This window comes from Mesoplodon densirostris, chromosome 7 (assembly GCF_025265405.1).
Source record: "Mesoplodon densirostris isolate mMesDen1 chromosome 7, mMesDen1 primary haplotype, whole genome shotgun sequence".
Classification (NCBI taxonomy): domain Eukaryota; kingdom Metazoa; phylum Chordata; class Mammalia; order Artiodactyla; family Ziphiidae; genus Mesoplodon; species Mesoplodon densirostris.
The window spans coordinates 38,292,712-38,312,105 of NC_082667.1; the positions used below are offsets into that span (position 1 = coordinate 38,292,712).

General features: G+C 36.3%; 2 protein-coding genes across 6 annotated transcripts in view; one reads left to right on the top strand and one right to left on the bottom strand.

Annotated features, from left to right (window-relative positions):
• Nucleotides 1-313: 313 nt before the first annotated feature.
• JRKL (JRK like) lies at nucleotides 314-4,500 on the bottom strand. The gene is made up of 2 exons (XM_060104225.1): nucleotides 2,039-4,500; nucleotides 314-370 (listed from the first exon to the last, which is right to left on the bottom strand). The coding sequence occupies exon 1, from the start codon at nucleotides 3,921-3,923 to the stop codon at nucleotides 2,352-2,354; it is 1,572 nt and encodes a 523-aa protein (XP_059960208.1). The 5' UTR covers nucleotides 3,924-4,500; the 3' UTR covers nucleotides 314-370; nucleotides 2,039-2,351.
• Nucleotides 4,501-4,655: 155 nt separating this feature from the next.
• CCDC82 (coiled-coil domain containing 82) overlaps nucleotides 4,656-19,394 on the top strand; it is a 30,058-nt gene continuing 15,319 nt past the window's right edge. For 2 of the 5 annotated variants that reach the window (XM_060104181.1, XM_060104185.1), the window contains exons 1-3: nucleotides 4,656-4,743; nucleotides 9,772-10,505; nucleotides 11,229-11,436. In XM_060104181.1, coding sequence (XP_059960164.1) covers nucleotides 9,786-10,505; nucleotides 11,229-11,436 — 928 coding nt within the window. In that variant the 5' untranslated portion in view covers nucleotides 4,656-4,743; nucleotides 9,772-9,785. Of the gene's footprint in view, nucleotides 4,744-5,040; nucleotides 5,201-8,344; nucleotides 8,466-9,771; nucleotides 10,506-11,228; nucleotides 11,437-19,394 lie in introns of all 5 variants that reach the window. The other 3 variants (XM_060104183.1, XM_060104182.1, XM_060104184.1) reach the window with 3 other exon arrangements.

A 19,394-nucleotide genomic window follows, 5' to 3' on the forward strand; every position in this document is an offset into this window, starting at 1 on the left:
ACTGAGCACAGCTAACCAGAAATCAAAAAAAAAAACAGATGATCCCAAATTCAAATGTTATTAGGTTGTGGATAAATAGGGAAATGGAGAGTAGGGCAAGAGGAAGGCTAACCTCATAAAAGGGTAAAAGGAAAGGGCAATCGCTGCCACAAGTGCACTGAAAAATAGATAAGTAAATTCAGACACTGGTGGCAGGTGGCGGAGGAAGGTGGCAAGGAATAAATGTTGAAGATTGGAAAGGTTAAGAGGTTAGCCTAGGTTGGATAAAATAAATGTAGGCTTTGGCATCAAATACCTGGGTTTGAATTCTTACCTGTAGTCAAGTGATCTTCAGCAATTAAGAGCATAAGCTGAGCATCAGTATTTCCACCTAATTCATAATTTTAGGGTTACTGATATAAATACACTGCTTAGAACACAACATCGTATTCAGTAATTGGCAGCTTTTATAATTATGTTTAAGGATAGAAGAGTCCAAAACAGAACTTTTAGTTTACCATTGTTGGCAGCTTTCAGAAAAGAGAAAATAGCTACAAACCAAAGAAAGAAGAGCCAGTCTCTCACAGGATAGAGAGTCACAAGATTCACACTCAAGGCCACAAAACAGTGAACCTTTTACTAGATATTAAAGTTTAAAACCACACAGCTTAACAGTAATGTTAATTTTACCACTAGGTGGCAATGATACAGCTGAATTTCACTGACAAGGTTAATTTTAAAAACAGTGAGCAAATCCAGACAGAAATTCCAAGAAGCTTTTTAGTACATATTTTCATTTTAGAAAAATGAAAAAAATTTTATATACAATTTAATTTATAGCAAAATGTGTAATTATCTGATTCAATATGTATGTTAACTTCTGAGGCAATTCATGCAACAAATACAATTTTTAAACAGTTCTGGTCACAGATAAGTCTTTTTAAAAAACCTAGACATATATCTTGAAGAGAACAGAAATTATGGAAAGCTACAAGTATTTTTGAAGCTTTAGAGTTCTAAGAAAGTCATTATAAAATGCAAAGTATTTCAATAAAAAAGTTAAGTCTTTCAAAAATGACTGATAGAGAACAATTCTTTTTTTTTTAATATAGGGCCAAAATATGAAATAATATGCAGACACTTTGCTTTTAAATTACAAACGAAATTAATTTTCATATAGGTAATATCTTTTCAATGTCTTGAATAAAACTACATTGTTAAGCAAGTTTATCAAAATTCTAACGAATTCAGGAATATCTTTTTACAAATGTCAAAATAATAAATGATGTAATTCCTTAGAATCTGCACTTTCCATAATTATTTCTGCTTTCTTCATAAAAGATAATTTACAGCTTATTAAAAATAAAAACTTTATTCATTTCTTCTTTTCATATCAAATAAAAGGAGAAGGTATGATGAACTTTCTCAAATTATAGACATTTTCAAGTGCATAGTAAAAAAACCCAAAAAACAAGAAACTTTCAAATACCCAGGATATTCCCTCACATATAGGGTGGGAGCTCACATCACCACATGTAACATTATAAAACCTGTACTATAATTAGATGAATAAATAATAAACCTATACTGTTATCCAATTAATAATATAATTTTTAAAAAGACCCAATTAAAACGAGCCTATTTATTCCCTTTTTATAAATAACCTAACGTTCCCTAAACTTTCCACTCCCAGTTTCTACAAATGAATGTCAGAATATCTTATATATAAGATTTCCAATAGTTTTCTAATTTAGCAATCACTTCCTATATTTACTTTATTTCCAGAAAAAAGTCCCCCCAAACAAATGTAAGAAAAGCATGATTTCTAAGTTATTTTATTAATTCATAAATCAGTTTCCCCTTCATTTTGAACTTCATTTTGAATTATTATAGGTCACCCTGAAATCTAACAATATAGATATTTCTCATTCCATCAGTGTATACAAATATACAAAACAACCAACCACTTAAGATGGTTAGCACAAAGAAAGATTACTGTGGCAGCCCTCACAAATCAAACAAAAGATTTCAGGAAAGTGCTCAATCTGTTCACTGTTACCTGTAACTTCTGCCAGAAAATTTATGGACTGCCACTGTCATGGGAGGGATAATTGTAGACCTACAAAAGTGAATACATACGTATGTGTAATTTATACCTATAAAGAATCAGTTTCTGATTATCTACACAGATAAAGGGACAAGAGACAGATGCTGCAAAACACATAATCCTCAAACCACTTCAGATACATTTTTCGTATCTGTATTTCACAGGGCTGTGTCTGAGAATTCAGAACACAAAGAAAATTAAGCCATATTGCAGAGATCAAGAGTTACACAATTACCAAAACAATGGTAATGCTGATATGCCATTACTAACTTGAGTTTGTCATCTTCTGTTTATTTCTGATGGTGGCTCGAAGTTTACGTATCACCAGTCTATCAGGCAGAATCATATCACCTTGTTGTTCTAGATAATCCAATAAATTTTCAGTCCATTGGAGAGCAGCTGCATGATTAATATGTTTCTCTGGAATCAGTTCTATTTCCTCCTCCTCATTTTCACTGGATTCGTCTGTCTGGCCTTGTGCTCTTCTGATGATTTCACTGTCAGTTAAGACTTCATAGCCTGGTTCAGTACTGTCCACTTCAAGCCATTTTTCAACGTTCTCAGGAGTCACATTTTCCAATCCTTTGGTGTGTTGTAAAATGGTAGTCACAGCAGCCACTGAGATATCTTCTTCATCAAAGTTCAGGCTTTCTTTTTCCTCTATGGTAGGGAGAATCTTCTTCCATGCTCTGCTAATGGTAACTGGCTTTACTAAATTCCATGCCATTGCTATTTCATAAAGTGCATCTAGCAGAGTTAGTTTCTTCCAGAATGATCTCAGGTCATTGCCTTCTTCCAAGTTGTTCTGGAGAAGACCTGCACGATAGTTTCTCTTCATTGTAGCTATGACTCCCTGATTTGAGGGCTGAATCAACGAAGCCACATTAGGTGGTAAATATTTAGCAAATATTTGGCCATCATCTGACCTCAGGACATTTTCATTTGGATGTGTTGGTGAATTATCCAACAAGAGCACAGCCTTTTCTTGCAAGCCTTTGGATCTTAAGTGCTCGCGAACTTGTGGCACAAAGATCTTATCAAACCATTGTCGGAAAATGGAAAGATCCATCCATGCACCTTTTTGGCTGAAATAAGAGACTGGCAGGTTTGAGGTGTCAGTTGACTTGAAGGAGCGAGGTTTCTTTGCTTTCCCCACAACACAAAGCTTAAGTTTGTGTAAACCTGTTGCATTGGCACAACACATGATAGTGACTCTTTCTTCAATTGACTTGTGCCCAGGGGCTGTGCATTTACCTTTGATTACTGAAGTCCTGGAAGGCAAGCATTTCCAGAACAGTCCAGTTTCATCTGCATTGTAGATCTGTTCCGGTTGCAAATTCTCTCGTTCAATAAAGTCTCGAAAGTTGTTGCAAAAATCTTCCACAGCTGTCTCATCTCCACTTAATCTTTCATTTCTAATATTAATCTCTCTAATGCTGTGCCGCTGCTTAAAACGAGTTAACCAACCGGCAGAGGGGTTAAAATCACCATCCATTCCCAAAGCATAAAAGAAGAACTCTGCCCTTTTTGCACAAATTGGTCCAGACACGGGATTCCCTTTTGCTCTTTGCTGGTTGAACCATTCCAGCATTGCTCTGTCCAGTTCCTCATACATGGATGGCTTCATAGATTTCCTCTTGGCCAGAAGACTTGTGGAATCAGAACTGCTTGCATAAGTTATAATCTTTTCCTTATTTTTTCTTATATCCCGAACTGTTGTCTCGCCAATTCCATAAATCACTGCCAGTTGTTTGGAAGAACCTCCATCTTCAAGTTTCTTTATTATATCAAGCTTATCTTTAATAGTTAACACCACACGCTTCCGTTTCCCTGACATGGTGAGGCTCTGGGACTCAGGGACTCACCCCAGACTCACACAGAAGCAATCCTCTAAATCCTGCCTTCTCTCACAGACTCACTTTAACACAGCCTTACACACTCAGTCTTTCAACCTTACCAGGCACCTGGTGGCCCTGACCCCTTCCCTGGCTGGGCTGGGCTGGGCTGGAAAGAGACGGCAAAGGACGATCAGAGGGGCGGAAGTCTGAGAGAACAGGCCTTTAACTTTAAATGGGCAGTAGAGGAGGCCCCAAGTCACCGCGGATAATCCAGATTACAAATATTTGTTTTATTCCCCCAGTGGCCGCGAGAAAGACTATAACCCCATCGTGACCACAAGCCTCCTTCACGCCCAGATCCTGGGTCAACGGCCGTCACTAACCCCCGCCACACCCCAAAGTTACAGCAGAGAGCGGAAGAGCCAGGGAGTCGGGGACTGGCCCCCTTCCCCAGGGGGACGTTACGTTGGATTCCTTCCCCAGCAGTCAGCCCCTTCCACCGCAAGCCCCACTTCCCCGCGTTGGCGTACTTTGCCTACACAGCCCTCCCCGTTCCTCACTGCCCGTCGAGCCCCCTCTCCCCACCTCAGTTGGAACCAGGACCCCGTAACGCTCCCTGCCTAACGCGCGGCGACCGCTCCTCCCCCGACCACAAGCTCCCGGAAACGCCCCCTCCCACCGCCGGCCCCGCCCCTCGCCCCTCCCAGAGGCGGGACTTCCTCCCGTCCCCGGAAGGAGGAGGAGCGTCGTCAGTCTGGACTGGGTGCCTGGGCGGAGGCAAAGGTGGAGGCGGATGTAGAGGCAGAGGAGATTTGAAAGGTGAGGACGCGGGTGCGGTGCGGACCAGCTCGGGGCGGGGACTCGCTCCCGCTCCGGCTGCTAATGGTTTATTAGAAGGGCGGGGATAAAAAATTCCCGCCGGCGCTCTCGGGGTAGGCGGGACGGCTCCCCTACGCTCGTCGCTCCACTTGCGGGCCGCCGGGGCAGAGCTGCAGTGGGCGGGGTGCCAGTTCCTTCCGCGAAGGGGAAGTGGGCAGGTCTGATGCGCGGGGCTCTGCGGGTGATTTCGCGGGTTTCTGGCTCTTCCAAATCCTTGTTTGTTTTCTGGGGACCGAGCTCCTCTAAAGTCCGGGGGTTGGTGACGTCCCGCGCACGTCATCGCGAAGCTGTGTCAGAGGGTCCCGTTTCTTAGCTACGGTGCCTCCTCCCTCCTGGGGGTGAGTAGCAGACGGGCGGGCGATCTGCGCCAGGTGTCTGCGTCCCGCCGAGGAGACAGGTTTGTAATCATGAAAATGACTGTGGTGTTAACTCCCGAGAGGCTCTGTTCCTTCCTAGGCCCCCTCATCCCTGCTGAATTTAGCGAACCATCTTCAGTGTTACAGATTTTAATGAATACTATAGTTGTCGGAGATGGCAAGCTGGCAGGCTCCACTCTATGCGGAATTGTGGAGTACTAAACCGTAATTCTAAGTGGGAGACATTGGCTTTCTTCCCTTTATGTTTTTCATATTTTCCTATTTCCCATTTCTGTTTTGTTGTGCTGCCCTGTTTTCCAGCCAATGGAAGAACTATATAAATTTATTCACAGCAATGCGATAACAACAAAAAAAGAATCATATTCTGTAGCCCTTAAATCATGTATTACGCTGGCTTGTTTTGGTGTCCCAAGTAATCTCGTCAGATTGTGAGCTCCTTGGGAGCAGAGACCGTGTTGTTGAAATCTAGAAACGCCACAGCTCCGAGCATGGCACATAGTATACATTCAATGACTGTTTCTTTGGTTTATTAAGGTTTCCTCTCCAAACTGTCATATAAAAGAAAACATCAAGAGGGGTAATGTTTTACAAATAGGATGCATCCCTTCTGGTGAAATTTCAAGTAATGGCTGGGGTTCCACCGCCCTTCAAATTTTTAAGTGTAAACTACCACCTACATTGTTCATAGGGCAAGTCGATGATTCCTAGAATGAATCTTTTATTGATGAATTAACCTCAAAGTCTAGAATAAAGGATATTTCTGATGAGAAATTCAGGTGGCATCAAAGTACCCTTTTTAGTTGTAGAGTTACCGTGCTAGAGAAAGAACACAAGCCTTATGGGTTATTGCCTTGACATTCTTTGGCAGACAAGATAGTATGTGCTATTTACATGATTTTAACCATGAAACACAAAGATGTGATAGTATTGATCATCTTCATTCACTTATTTAATGCTCTCTGTGTGGAGTCTCTGTTTTTCTCTTTGCCTAAAGGTAAGGTATCATTAAAGAAGCTTGATTAAACTTTCATTTAAAAAAATTGAGTGTATACTCAACATATATAGAAATTACATTCATTTGCATGGATTATTTTCTGAGTGAATTATAATGATCAAGAGATGTCTTACCCATCAGCCTAGCTTTATCTTCTCATTTCTCTCCTCAGGTTCAGTTCGCTCACCTTTTCCCTCTGTCATCCTTCCCTCCCCAGCTCACGCAGTAAAAGTATCCACATTTAAAAAGAGGAGCCAACCATAATCAAATTATCTTCCTTTTCAATAACAGATTTTTTGACATTATTGATATAAACAGCAATTTTGAAATATGAAACGCCCTGGAAATTTGGCAGTTGGCCAAATGAAATTTGATTTGTTTACATAAAATTTGCCTCCTTAAACATTCAATACTGCAGCTTTCCAAAATAAAATTTTTCTCATCAGAGACTGCCTTTCTTTGGAATCTTTACTTTTTGACTCAGTGGGGAATCCCTTAAATTTTGTGGTCAGTATCATCAGTAAGGTGGTAGAGGGAAGTCTGCAAATTTTCATCTCTTTTGCACATTCTTTTCTTGCCTGTTAGATAAATAATTTACAGAAGTTTCTGGCCTAATTCATGTGCACTAAAATTCAGTTACGTAATTTAAAAAGCATGTTTGTAAACTCTTAGTCAAACTATTTTAATGATTATTTCCAGAAACTAAAATTTAGCCTGAATGAGAGATAAAATAATGACTTTTTGAAGGCATAATTTTTCCTACCTTGTACAAATATAATATTGGCAGCAGTCATTGTGTAGCACTGGATGGGGAATCAGGAGACCTGGTTTCTAATCCCTGCTCTGTCACTAACGAGCTGTGTGATCTTGGGTAAGTCATTTAAACTCTACATCCTTGGCTTTGATTTTTATAAATGAAGATAGATAATGTCTTCCTTTTAGGATCATTGTCAGGATTTTAAAATATATTTGAAAATGCACTAAAAATTACTATACATATAGCGTTTTTTAATAGCTTAACTCTGTGCAGTCATAGGTATTTGAATAGTGTGACATTCTTAATCATTTCTATCATTGTCATAGGAATCACCGCTTGAAATTATAACTGTCTTTTGCACATCGTATAGTTTTGTAAGATAATCATCTAGTGTGTATGAAACTGCTTTCGAGTACTAATAAAATCATCTTTCACTTTCATATTCCTCCTGTCCATACTTTAGTGTATCTACTGAGGCCATATCTGTCTTTTGTTTTCATAAACTTGTTTTCATTATTTCTCCCAATTCAGACAGATTTATAAAAAAGCCTTACCTTCTTATTGTAGTGTAAAGAACATGCACAGTTAGCTTATGCAAATTTATAACTATATATGCTTAAAAAATACTTCTTTGTATTATATGGCTTCAAAATATAACCTGCCTAGTTTATCTGGTGTTTAATAAAAAGAAAAAAAAAACCCAGTAATCTGTTTAAAACCTGAAAGAGAAACTGGGGGGACATGTTTTGCAGCAGTATGGTATACAGTAATCCATACTTTGAAGAATAATATAGAGATCTTTAAAAAGAGTAATTTTGACCACACACAGTTTTATTCTTTGCTGATTTTAATATAAACCTTCTGTAAAATACAACCTAATTGTAATTTCAAGTAGCAGAATATTTGGTCTATGGACTAGGATTTGGTAGATCGCTGTTACAGTGCTGAATGTATCTTGTAGCAGTTACTGTCATAAGGTCTCCTACATTATAATTTCTTGTGTATAATCTCAGCAACTGTTGTTGTTCTGATTTTATATGAGTTGTTACCATTATAGAAGCAGTCACATTGCCTTATAAACATAACAGAATTTGTACAATGAAATGGGTGGTATCTCCCCACCAACTAAAACGATAATCATCATGGGAAGCTATAAACTTGGTTCAGTAACACTGCCATTGCTCAAAAAATTTCTGGCGTTCTAGTTTTGGAATTACCATCACAGAGTTTGCAGCATATTTTAAAAGTATCTTTAATAGTAGTTAATCTTCATCTTTTCAAATTCCCTTTCATTTCTGGAAGCTGGTAACAGTCCCTTATAACTAAGACAAGCGAATAAAGTGGATATTTAAATGTCTTTTTGGGATAAGAAATGAAGTGTGATTATTTTCATATTTTTTGAAAATAAAATAGAAAATCTCCAGAATATTCTGTGCCATGGTGGAAATATTGGAACAATCAGCCTCATAACGTGATTTCTTTGAAGGAGACAGCACTCAATTGAATACATAAGTTCTTATATGTGTATTATGAGGTCAGTCTCATTGCATCGTGATCATATTTCTATTTTCCTTAGCAACCACAGAAGTACATATATGTTACCGTTTTTTAGTTAAATTGTCTCTAATTGTTCTTTTACTGTATACTTGTGATAATTTTTTTTTTTTTTTTTTTTTTTCCGGTATGCGGGCCTCTCACTGCTGTGGCCTCCCCCGTTGCGGAGCACAGGCTCCGGACGCGCAGGCTCAGCGGCCATGGCTCACGGGCCCAGCCGCTCCGCGGCGTATGGGATCCTCCCAGACCGGGGCACGAACCCGTATCCCCTGCATCGGCAGGCGGACTCTCAACCACTTGCGCCACCAGGGAGGCCCCTACTTGTGATAATTTTGATGGAGTTTACCCTTTTCTGAATCAGGAACTTAGATCATTTGTTTTCCTTCCCAATACCATGCTCTGCTTCACCATGAAACTTTTTTGTTTTTTCACCTATGTTATTGGATTGTTCGTAAGTTTTCTATTGGATTATATTGTATCTTTAACTTTTAATGGATTAAAGCCATTGCCATTTTACTAAAATATATGGAGGCTGAAATCTTAGTAGATAAGTTATTGCTCAGTTTTGCACTGTTATCTATTTTATGTCACTTAGTACTTTATAACTTTCTTCATATAAATGTTTAACTTTTATGTTATAATTCATGTAATTTCTCTATTCAGAATCCTTCTTTGCTTATGGGAGGAATCATTCTGTAATTCCACCCTACCTTTTCTATACTGGTCTCTTTTTTCCAGCATAAAGCCTTTTTTCCCACCTTTTTGGTCACACTTATTTACTAAACATGTCATGTTCATTCTCAGTGCCAAAGTTTTGACTTTATCATTTTTTCCTGAAATCTCTTTGTCTTTCATTCTTTCTGTTCAAATTTAGTCAATTCTTCAGCGGTCTATCAGATCATATCTGTTCAATAAAATTTTCAGTGAAACAATTGCTGTTCTGATCTTCCTGCATCTTTACACTTTTATTGCAGTTATTTTTTTTATCACTCATTTGGTACTAAATGAATACTACCTTGCATTTTTCTTAATTATGAACCTCTATCAGCACAGCATACAACATAATTCAGAATAGATGTTCATATGATGATTTCATAGATGTTCAATAAATTATTTGTTCTATAATTTGTTATGCAAATTATGCAACCATCTTCACTCAGATATTTCATGTGATTTTACCTTTGTGAACCATTTAATAACACCAAATAAATATAGTTTGTACCATAAATGCATTCATTGTTGTAATCTGGTTATATTATTATATTCCTAATAACTTTATTTTGTAGAAGCTTAAGTGAAAATGGTACATATTAGAAGACATGAAACAAGGCAAAATTCTAAAACTCAAGAGTGTGAACAGAAATCTCGAGTGGATTGGAGGCGGACTAAAAGAAGTAGTCTCTCACAATTATGTGATAGTGATGATGAGCTTGAGAGTGATGAGGAGCTTGATAGTGATGAAAGTGTTGACAATAATGAAAGTGTTGACAGTGACGAAGAACCTGATAGTAACAAGGGGCTTGATAGTAATAAGAAGCCAGAAAATGAAAGAGAGCTTAAATTAATTAAAGTTGAAAGTGAAGGAAACAATAGTAAGCATCTCATTAACACTGGCAACAGTTTAACATATGAAGAAGAAAAGAACAAAACCAAACATGGAAGTATTGACTTACCAGATCATGAAAAGCATTCAGGTCAAGAGGAAGATGATCTCAACAAACACTCTGGACAAATAACAGAGGAGGATTTAGAAGAAGAACACATCAAGCGAGGGAAGAGAAAAAGGATCTCCTCTGTGATGTACGACAGTGATGAAAGTGACGACAGTGATATCCTAGTTAGAAAAGTGGGCGTTAAACATCCACGTAGAGTGGTTGAAGATGAATGTTCTTCAGTGGAGATGGAGCAAAAAGAACCTGAAAAAACTTTAGCTGCAAAAAAGCGAGAACAGCTCCAGAAACTGCAAGACCTCTCAAAACAGAGATCTCGTCAGAGACGCAGTAGTAGTAGAGATTTTGAGGTGTGTTATATTTTATTGGTTTTGTTACTGTTTTTAACTTTTTATTTAAGTATTTTATAAAAATCAAAGGGCTGAGTCTGTTCTATTTCACAATAATTCTAAAATTTATTTTTTAGTCAAGTTCCCTTAAACATGTTTGATTGCAGTATTGTATCTAATAATATTTTTTTATGAGCCTCATTCTTTCACTCTTTTTTAAAATTGAAAGACTTCTTTAAAATTTGGTCTTTCCTGTTTTTAATTTCTACTTATAATCCTAATGTCGATTTTAAACATTTTATTTCACTAACCAGGGTATATTATCTTCTTCCTAATTTCAAAAGTTCAACATTTAACATGACAAGATTTTTTTAACCTTAAAATATAAAATTAATTTCTACAAATCATTTTTTATTTCAGATTTAATCTTTTAATTTCACATCCATACTGACAATTTTTTTTCTTTTTTTTTTTTTTTTTTTTTTGTGGTACGCAGGCCTCTCACTGTTGTGGCCTCTCCTGTTGTGGAGCACAGGCTCCGGACGCGCAGGCTCAGCGGCCATGGCTCACGGGCCCAGCCACTCCGCGGCGTGTGGGATCCTCCTGGACCGGGGCACGAACCCGCGTCCCCTGCATTGGCAGGCAGATTCTTAACCACTGTGCCACCAGGGAAGCCCCATGCTGACAATTTTTTAAAGGTACCCTTTACTAAAAATACTAAAAGGTATGTTTTAATTTAATTAGGACTCTGAAAAGAAATCCTGCCCAAGCAGTGATGAAAATGATGATGAGGAGGGGGAGGAGGAAGATGATTATGAATATGATGAAGATGGAGATGATTATATTATTGATGACTTTGTAGTGCAAGATGAGGAGGGTGATGAAGAGGATAAAAGCCAACGAGGAGAAAAATCGACATCACAACTGAAATTAGTAAAACAGAATTCTCTTTGTAAGTTAAATATCAAGAGAATGTTTTATGACTTGTTCTAATCATGATATTATACTAAGTATCAAATCAGCCTTTTACTATCATGCTCTAAATCATTGATAAGGAACCATGGTTTCATTTTCAGGTAAATTTGTCTAATAATAGTTTATTTTAGTGGTTTTGAGAACCCTTTACACTCTTAAAAATAATTGAGGACCCCAAAGAGCTTTTGTTTCTGTGGGTTGTATCTATCAACATTTACCATTGTAGAAATACAAGAGAAATTTAAAATATATCTATTAATTAAATGACTTAAAATAACTCGTGTAATGTGATAAGCTCATTACATATTAATATAGATAACATTTTTCTGAAAAATAACTATTTTTCCAAAAAATGAGAAGAATGGCATTGTTTTACATTTTAATAAATATATTTAATGTCTAGCTTAACAGAAGGCCGCTGGGTTCTTATATCAGCTTTTGCATTCGGTCTGTTGTGATATTTTGTGATATTAGATTAGATGAAAGCAATTTTGTTTCACACAGATAAGTAGCTGGAAAAGGGAGGATTGTTTTTAAAGCATTTTAAAAATAATTGTGGATATTCTCATTTGACACCACACCAAAATTCAACAAGTAGTAGTTTCTTAAAGGTTAGTTTGCAGTATGGAATGTGAAAGCATATGAATGAACTTTTAGTACTTACATTACATTCCATTGGTCTGTCTTGTAATTTGAATGGATCTTTTACCCATGCATGATTTTGTAATATCATGCACTGATCATTTGGAAAATATTGGTTCACTGGGTTATGTAGCTCTTCCATATTTTGACACATTTCATTATACAGTATTTGAGAAATCACATTCATTAATATCACCACCAATCTCATCAGAAAATTCTTTAGGTATTGGGAAGTTGTCAAGCTCATAGTAACAAATACAAGTTTTTCAAAATTCTAATTTCTACTCAAAAATCTGTTTTTTATCTTCGGTAACAAATACTGTGGGTTCTTGAAATGACAGTTTCTCTTTGTTCATTTTTGACAAAATATTTGACAAATGCCTGAATAACATAGTTGGTCAATAGTTCTCTCAAGTAAATATGGTGTTTCAAGTAAACCTGGCAAATGAGGCTTTTTTAACTCCCAACTCAAAGTACGATATTACACTTGATATGCAGCACAAGTGCTTTATCCATACTTCCCATTTCATTTCACTGAATACAAAAAAGGTGTATACTCAAGATTCAAGATTTAATAAAAGTAATAATTTTTACTGCTTCACCAAGGACATTCTTAAGTGAAAGTAGGTTTTTTACTGAATGCATAGCAATGATTATAATGATTACTAGTAGTTTGGTTCTGTAGCCATGATTCATGTTAAGGAGTCAGCTGCCTTATCCATAGTTACTTTTGCAACAACATTGAAAATGTCAACATGGTGAAACAGCAGATAATTATCTTAGTGTTATTGCTTTGACCTCACTGGTCCCCTTAAATGGACTAGGAGACTTCCAGGGGTCTACAGATCACACTTTGAGAACCACAGATGTTATCTGATCTTTTGAAGTGACACTCAGTGAAACCTATCAGGAAATTAGAATCTTTTATATTTTCACACAATGAAAATATAAATAATAGGGCCCTGAAAATTTAGGATGTCTTTAAATATGTATTATTGTTCTGATCCCTATAATTGTACATAAATTTAAAGACTTTTTTATGACGTTTTACAACTCTGGTACAACTCTGTTGGATGAAAACATTTTTTTTCTTCAAGAATGCATTTTTTCCAAAAAAAATTAAAGGGCATATTTACTAAAGTTAAGTGTAATATGGTTCAAATTAGATACCATGATTTAGATAAATTAGTGGATTGAGGGATGAATCAAATTTCAAGAAATTTATCAGTTACAGAAATGCCAGTGATAAGCATCATCTGTGTACTGAAAGTTAATGACTATTTTCCTTATGTCAGTAGGCACCAGTTCACCTGCCATCTGGACATATGAATCTCAGGAAAACTCAATTAGGAAGTGTCCCATCATTCTGGATATTAATATCTAGAATGTGATAGGACATTTACTGAGAGATACCCACTCATAAATACTCCTGTTAATTAATGAAAATAAAAGTCCACCACATGGGAACTATTTTAACTTTCTTCTCTATCCTACACTTTTATGCTTGCTTTTGTCTTTTTAAGGGAGGTTTTAGATTTACTGAAAAGTTGAGTAGAAAGTACAGAGAGTTCCTATATAACCCCTCATTCAGAGTTTCCCTGTTATTAACATCTTGGATTAGTTTGGTACATCTGGTGCAATCGATGAGCCAATATGAATACATTATTAACTGTAGTTCATAGTTTGTGTCGGGGCTCACTCTTTGTGTTGTACATTCCGTGGATTTGAGAAATGTATAATGATGCAACAGGTATCCACCATTACAATATCAGAACAGTTTCACTCTCCTAAAAATGCCTTGTTCACCACCTACTCATCCCTCCCTCCCTCCCACCCCAGAACCCCTATCAACCACTGACCTTTGAAATGTCTCCATAGTTTTCCCTTTGCAAGAATGTTTTATAGTTGGAATCATACAGCATGTAGCCTTTTCAGGTTGGCTTATTTCACCTAATAATGCATTTAAGTTTCCTCCATGTCTTAATGTGCATGATAGCTTATTTCTTTTTATTACTGAATAATATTCCATGGTATGGATGTACCACAGTTTGTTTATCCATTCACCTGCTGAGGGACATGTTGGTTGCTTCCAAGTTTTGGCAATTATGAATAAAGCTGCTATAAATATTTGTGTGCAAATTTATCTATGGACATAAGTTTCCAACTCATTTGGGTAAATATCAAGGAGTTCTGTGCTTGCTTTTACTATGGAGCATCTCCACCTTAGAAGGAGATGTACCTCATTTTTTATGCAGTACATTTTACTTTATCTTATGTGTTCTTAATTGAAGCTTCTCCTTCTGGCTCTATCCTTACAAGCTCTCTTTTCTCAACTTGTAACCATATTAATGCTTTTCCTCCCTTGAGTTGGCATGTTCTATTAGCCACCATTCTAAATCTTATCTTTTTGTTCAAGTCTCCCAGTAACTCTGCAAAGCATTGTGCTTAGACTATTATACCCATCAATCCAGTGAAATTGCTCTCACCGAAGTTAGTGATAACTTTTTAGTTGTCAAGATGTGCTTTGGTTTTTATGTTAACCTGATACTTCTGTGTGCTTTGCCACTAACCATTGACAACTCTCACTTTCAAAGTTCTCTTTTTCGCTTCTTGCATTCCCCTTTATAATATTGCTTTCCTCTTTTTCCATTTGCCATGTAAGTATCGATGTTTCTAAAGGTTACATCCTTAAACTACCTTCATTTTGCTTGTGCTTCAGGCAGTCTCTGCCCCATAACTTCAGCCCAATCTATGGGGAAATTCCCAAACTTTTATTTCCAGCACAGATTTCTCCATAGTCTTAAGGCCCAATTTTTAAATCTTTTTATTGAACATTGTCATCAGGATGTCTTTCAGACATCTCAGACTCAATATGTGCAAAACTAAATGATTGAGAGGGAGCATTAGGGAGTTTTGGGCTGGTGGTAGAACTTGTTTCTTGATTGTCATGGTGGTTACACAACTTCGTGTTTTGGTCACAGAACTGTGCACCCAAGAGTGAATTTTATGGTATATGAAAAAGGAAAGCTCAATAAAGAAATCCAAATGAGCACCCCTACTTCCCAAAAAATTACCTAAATCGTTAATCAGCTTCACTTCTCTTTATAATCCTAATACACATTAGACTTGGTGACACATTATAAGAACTTATTAGCTGGATGGATGGATGATTAAGATAAACATATTGACTGAAGGCTCCTGGGTCTTATAGTTTAAGAAACAAAAATGTTAGGCGTGACCAGATTTATTAATACATCAGAGGGAAAAAAACCCACATATTTTTATGTGATAATTTATGATTTGAGTAATGTTTTTAATACTTAACAATTATTATGCCATTTAAGAATATAATAAATGAAGCTAAATACAGGCAGTTTTTGATATGCCAAGGGATTATGTTCTAAAAGTTGCTATAAATCAATTCCTACATTTGAAAATCAACATACATTTTCCCGTTAAAGCAATAATCTATATGATGAATAGTGAACACCCTTCTGTGGCCTGGGTTAGGTTGTAATTAGGCTAGTATTCCCAGATTCGTTCTCCCCCCATCCCCAACTTCTATAAGAACAGTGACAGCTACTCATATTCAACATGTGATCAGAATTTGGGAGAAATGTTCAGAACTCCAAATTCAGCACTCACTTGAGACTCACAATCAGTGGCATATGCAATTTTACCTTTTTGAAGAGAACAGCTCTACTGTAGGAAGACATTTTGTTACTTCCTTGCTATCTGCCATTTGGCTCTGAAAGACAGACACATTTGTAACACCTTAAAATAGAATAGTTTGCCTCCTACTACATGGTTGAAGCACTTAAAAGAGAGTCTTTTTCCCTTCTCATCAATCCCTATTATTATTTAGTCATATTTATTCTGAGACTGCAACTCCCAGAAAAGATATCAAAGAAAGTAGAGGGATGGGCTAGCAATGGTTTGTTGTATTACAGATCTATATAGTTCACATGGTAATAATGTTATACACAGGTAGAGAGATAGGAACACCTTCAGATTTGTAGATACTAAAGATTATATTATTTTTCCAGTACTCTATCATATGTTCAGAGTGACAGAGAACCAAGTAGTACATCATAAAAGTACATCTCAGTCTACTAGTGCCTTGCTAGAAAAATGCTTGCTAGAATACTGGAAATTAGATTGAGTGAACATTAACTTAGTCTCCACCTAGCAATTAAACAGAAGCATTCTATCAACATGCATGGTATGACTAAGAGCAATCTCACAACAATTTATGTTAAATATTAAATCCTCTCGAGAACTTCTCCTCTTGTTTTAGGATAAATAAAAAGTAGCAGTGAAATCATATGGCACAAGGGAAAAGTAACCCTGCCCTGAAGACTCAGGAAGAAAATGCCCGTGAAAAACTGTTTCATTAAGGGAAACAGAAGAAAATTGTACAAAGCATTTGCTTTGCAATCTATGAAAAAGAAAGTCATGAGGAGAGAACAATTTGAGGTGAAAGGGAGGTAGTTAAGGATACACTGCCAGAAAATGAAAAATATAAAGTCAGAAATAAAATCTATATTGAAAGCAGTAGAGAGCAGAATTAACAGTACAGAAAGTCTCATCAATGATATGTAGGTTAAACCCTAGAAGTTCCTATCATAGAAAAATAAAACATTTCTAAAGGAGGAGGTAGTACATAAAGAAATATAAATGAAGACCCTATTTCACAAATTCCTGGGGGGGGGAAATACAGAACAAATGGAAATCTAAAGGAAGAAAATTACATAACCTTAGTGAGATATATAAAAGATTTGAATGTGCTGAGAGGCTTACCATGTTTCTGGATATAAAGACATGGAGATGTGAATTCAAAGGTATCATAGAAGAAAATATTCTTGAGTTGCCAAACACACCTGCTTATGCAGATTAAAGAGGCTCACATCCTAAGTTGATGAAAAATATTTTCAAACAGGCATATGAAGGAAATATTTTTGTAATTACAAGAGTAAAGAAAAAGTCCTCTAACCATTCTTTTTAGAACTATAAAAATTGTTTAATATTAGGTGCCATAATGTGTTGCATATGTCAAAAGAGAAAAAATAATAATTTCAATAGATTCTAAAAAGGCATTTGATAACATTCAATGCCCATATCTAGTTTTCCAAAAAGTCTTAAGAATAGTTATATGAGCATATGTCCTTTACATAACAAAGAATATTTTAAACCAAAATCCAACATCATAATGAAGCACTAGAGGTATTCTCTTTAAAATAAAGAACAAGACAAAAATATTTCCTGCTTTGTTCTAGATGTTTTCAACAATGCAGCAGATGTGAAAGTAAAACAAGAAATATAATTATTGAAAAGGAAAAGACATTATTGAACATAACATGATTATTCACAAGCTATCAGTTTCTGACTTATTTAACCAAAGATACAGAAGTTAAGTGAAAGGATATGAATATATTGAGAGTAGGAGTAGATGCAGCATCTATTTCCATATTCTTCTTAAGTTCTTTTTTCTCTATATGAGTGGGAGGCACCTGTTGGAGTAGAAAAAGGGGCCCATTTCTTGCTCTGCCCCTGCCCTCTTACACTGGGCTTACATTTCCATTTCAGAAGAAAGTACACCAACAATCCATGTGCTTCTGCCTAAGAGAATATAAACATTCTCTTGGTTTTTGAAGTAAACTTAGCACTAGCAAGACCACATCCTCCTCAGGGTAGGGGGAGAAAGCAGTCAGTGCCCAGGAATTCCCAAACAGTATCTCTCTCTCCAGCTCTATAATGTTCCAGGAAGCTCATTTTCCTTAGAAAAACATCTCAAAAAATGACAAGATGCACAATAAATACGTAAAACTCCGTAGTTTTTTTATATGCTGTCAATAATTATTTAGAAGATATAATGAGGGAAAATTCCATTTACACTAGTGAACAAAATTATTACTAGGCCTAATCTTAAGAAGAAAAGCATGACTTTACAGGTACAAGAATAAAATTTACTGTGGAATAGGAAAGGAAATGTGAGTAAAAGAAGAGATAAGCATGTTTCTGGGAGGTAATAAATCATACAAGAAGTTATATCTTCTGAAATCAATGTTTTGATTCAGCTTTGCAAACACAATCCTAAAGTTCTTGAAAGAACAAATACATGAGAATAAATAAAATTTGAAAACAAAAAATAAAGTGGAAGGACTTGCCCCACCAGATAAAAAAAGTAATCATAAAATTGCAATAAGTAAAGCAATGTAGTACTGGTGTGAGAATGATAGCCAGATCAGTAAGAAAGGAAGGACAGATGGGGCTGAAACAAAATCTTAGCATATATATGAAATACATGATAAAGGATACACGGAAAATCAACAGAATGACCAAACTATCCAATGATTAGATGTGGGGAAGGTGATTAGCTACCTTGAAAAAATCAAGTTATGCCTAAATATGAATATTGTTTATTTTCTCCTGTATCCTTTTGAAATGTTTTATAATCATGGAGAAAAGTTATAAACAATATTTCTAGGGTATTCCACAGAAGCCCATCAATATAGGGATTAAAGCGATGAGAAAAGCTCTGGGGGAGGTCTGAGCTCTATTCCTGACTCTGCCTCTATCTAGTTGTGTAATAAGTTATTTCATCATGGAGTCATTTTTACTAGTCTTGAAGGATTTGAATTTTATTTTCTCCAATTTCCCATTCACGTCTAAAATTCCATGTTCTGAAGTATGAAAGTATCAAATATAACTACCATGCAGAACAACATCTATGTAAGGGATTGTAGCATGAAATCTAGTGTCAGAGTGTCTGTTCCAGCCTTGGTTCCAACACTTACTAGCTATATGATCTTTGGGAAGTTTTTCATCCTCTCTGTATCTGTTTCCTCAATGAGAAATAAACTGAGAGTAATGATAGTAACTCATAGGTTTGTTGTGAGAAATAAAGCAATGCATGCAAGTGCATAAAATAATGCCTGGCCTATACTTGCTCGGTAATATTTTTTTTCAGATTGAGATGCCAGGATCATAATTCCACCACCACCCCACCCATCCACTCAAGCACAATGAAATCAAGGCCCTCTTCCTGACTCTTTTGAAGGAGATTCTGACACACATTGGTAGGAGAGGGATTCTGTGGTTAGGAGAAAAACTCCCCAGATAATTCTGATTCTCTGCCCTTTCCTTTTATTTCCAATCCTAAAGAAGCACTGTTAGGGTCTTTGAAATAGAGCAGCAGTTCCCAAAACTCTATAGCAGGTGAGTAACATTGGGCATTAGCATATTCAAGACTGATACATTCAGTGGAATAAAAATTTAAGATTCTATTTCAAT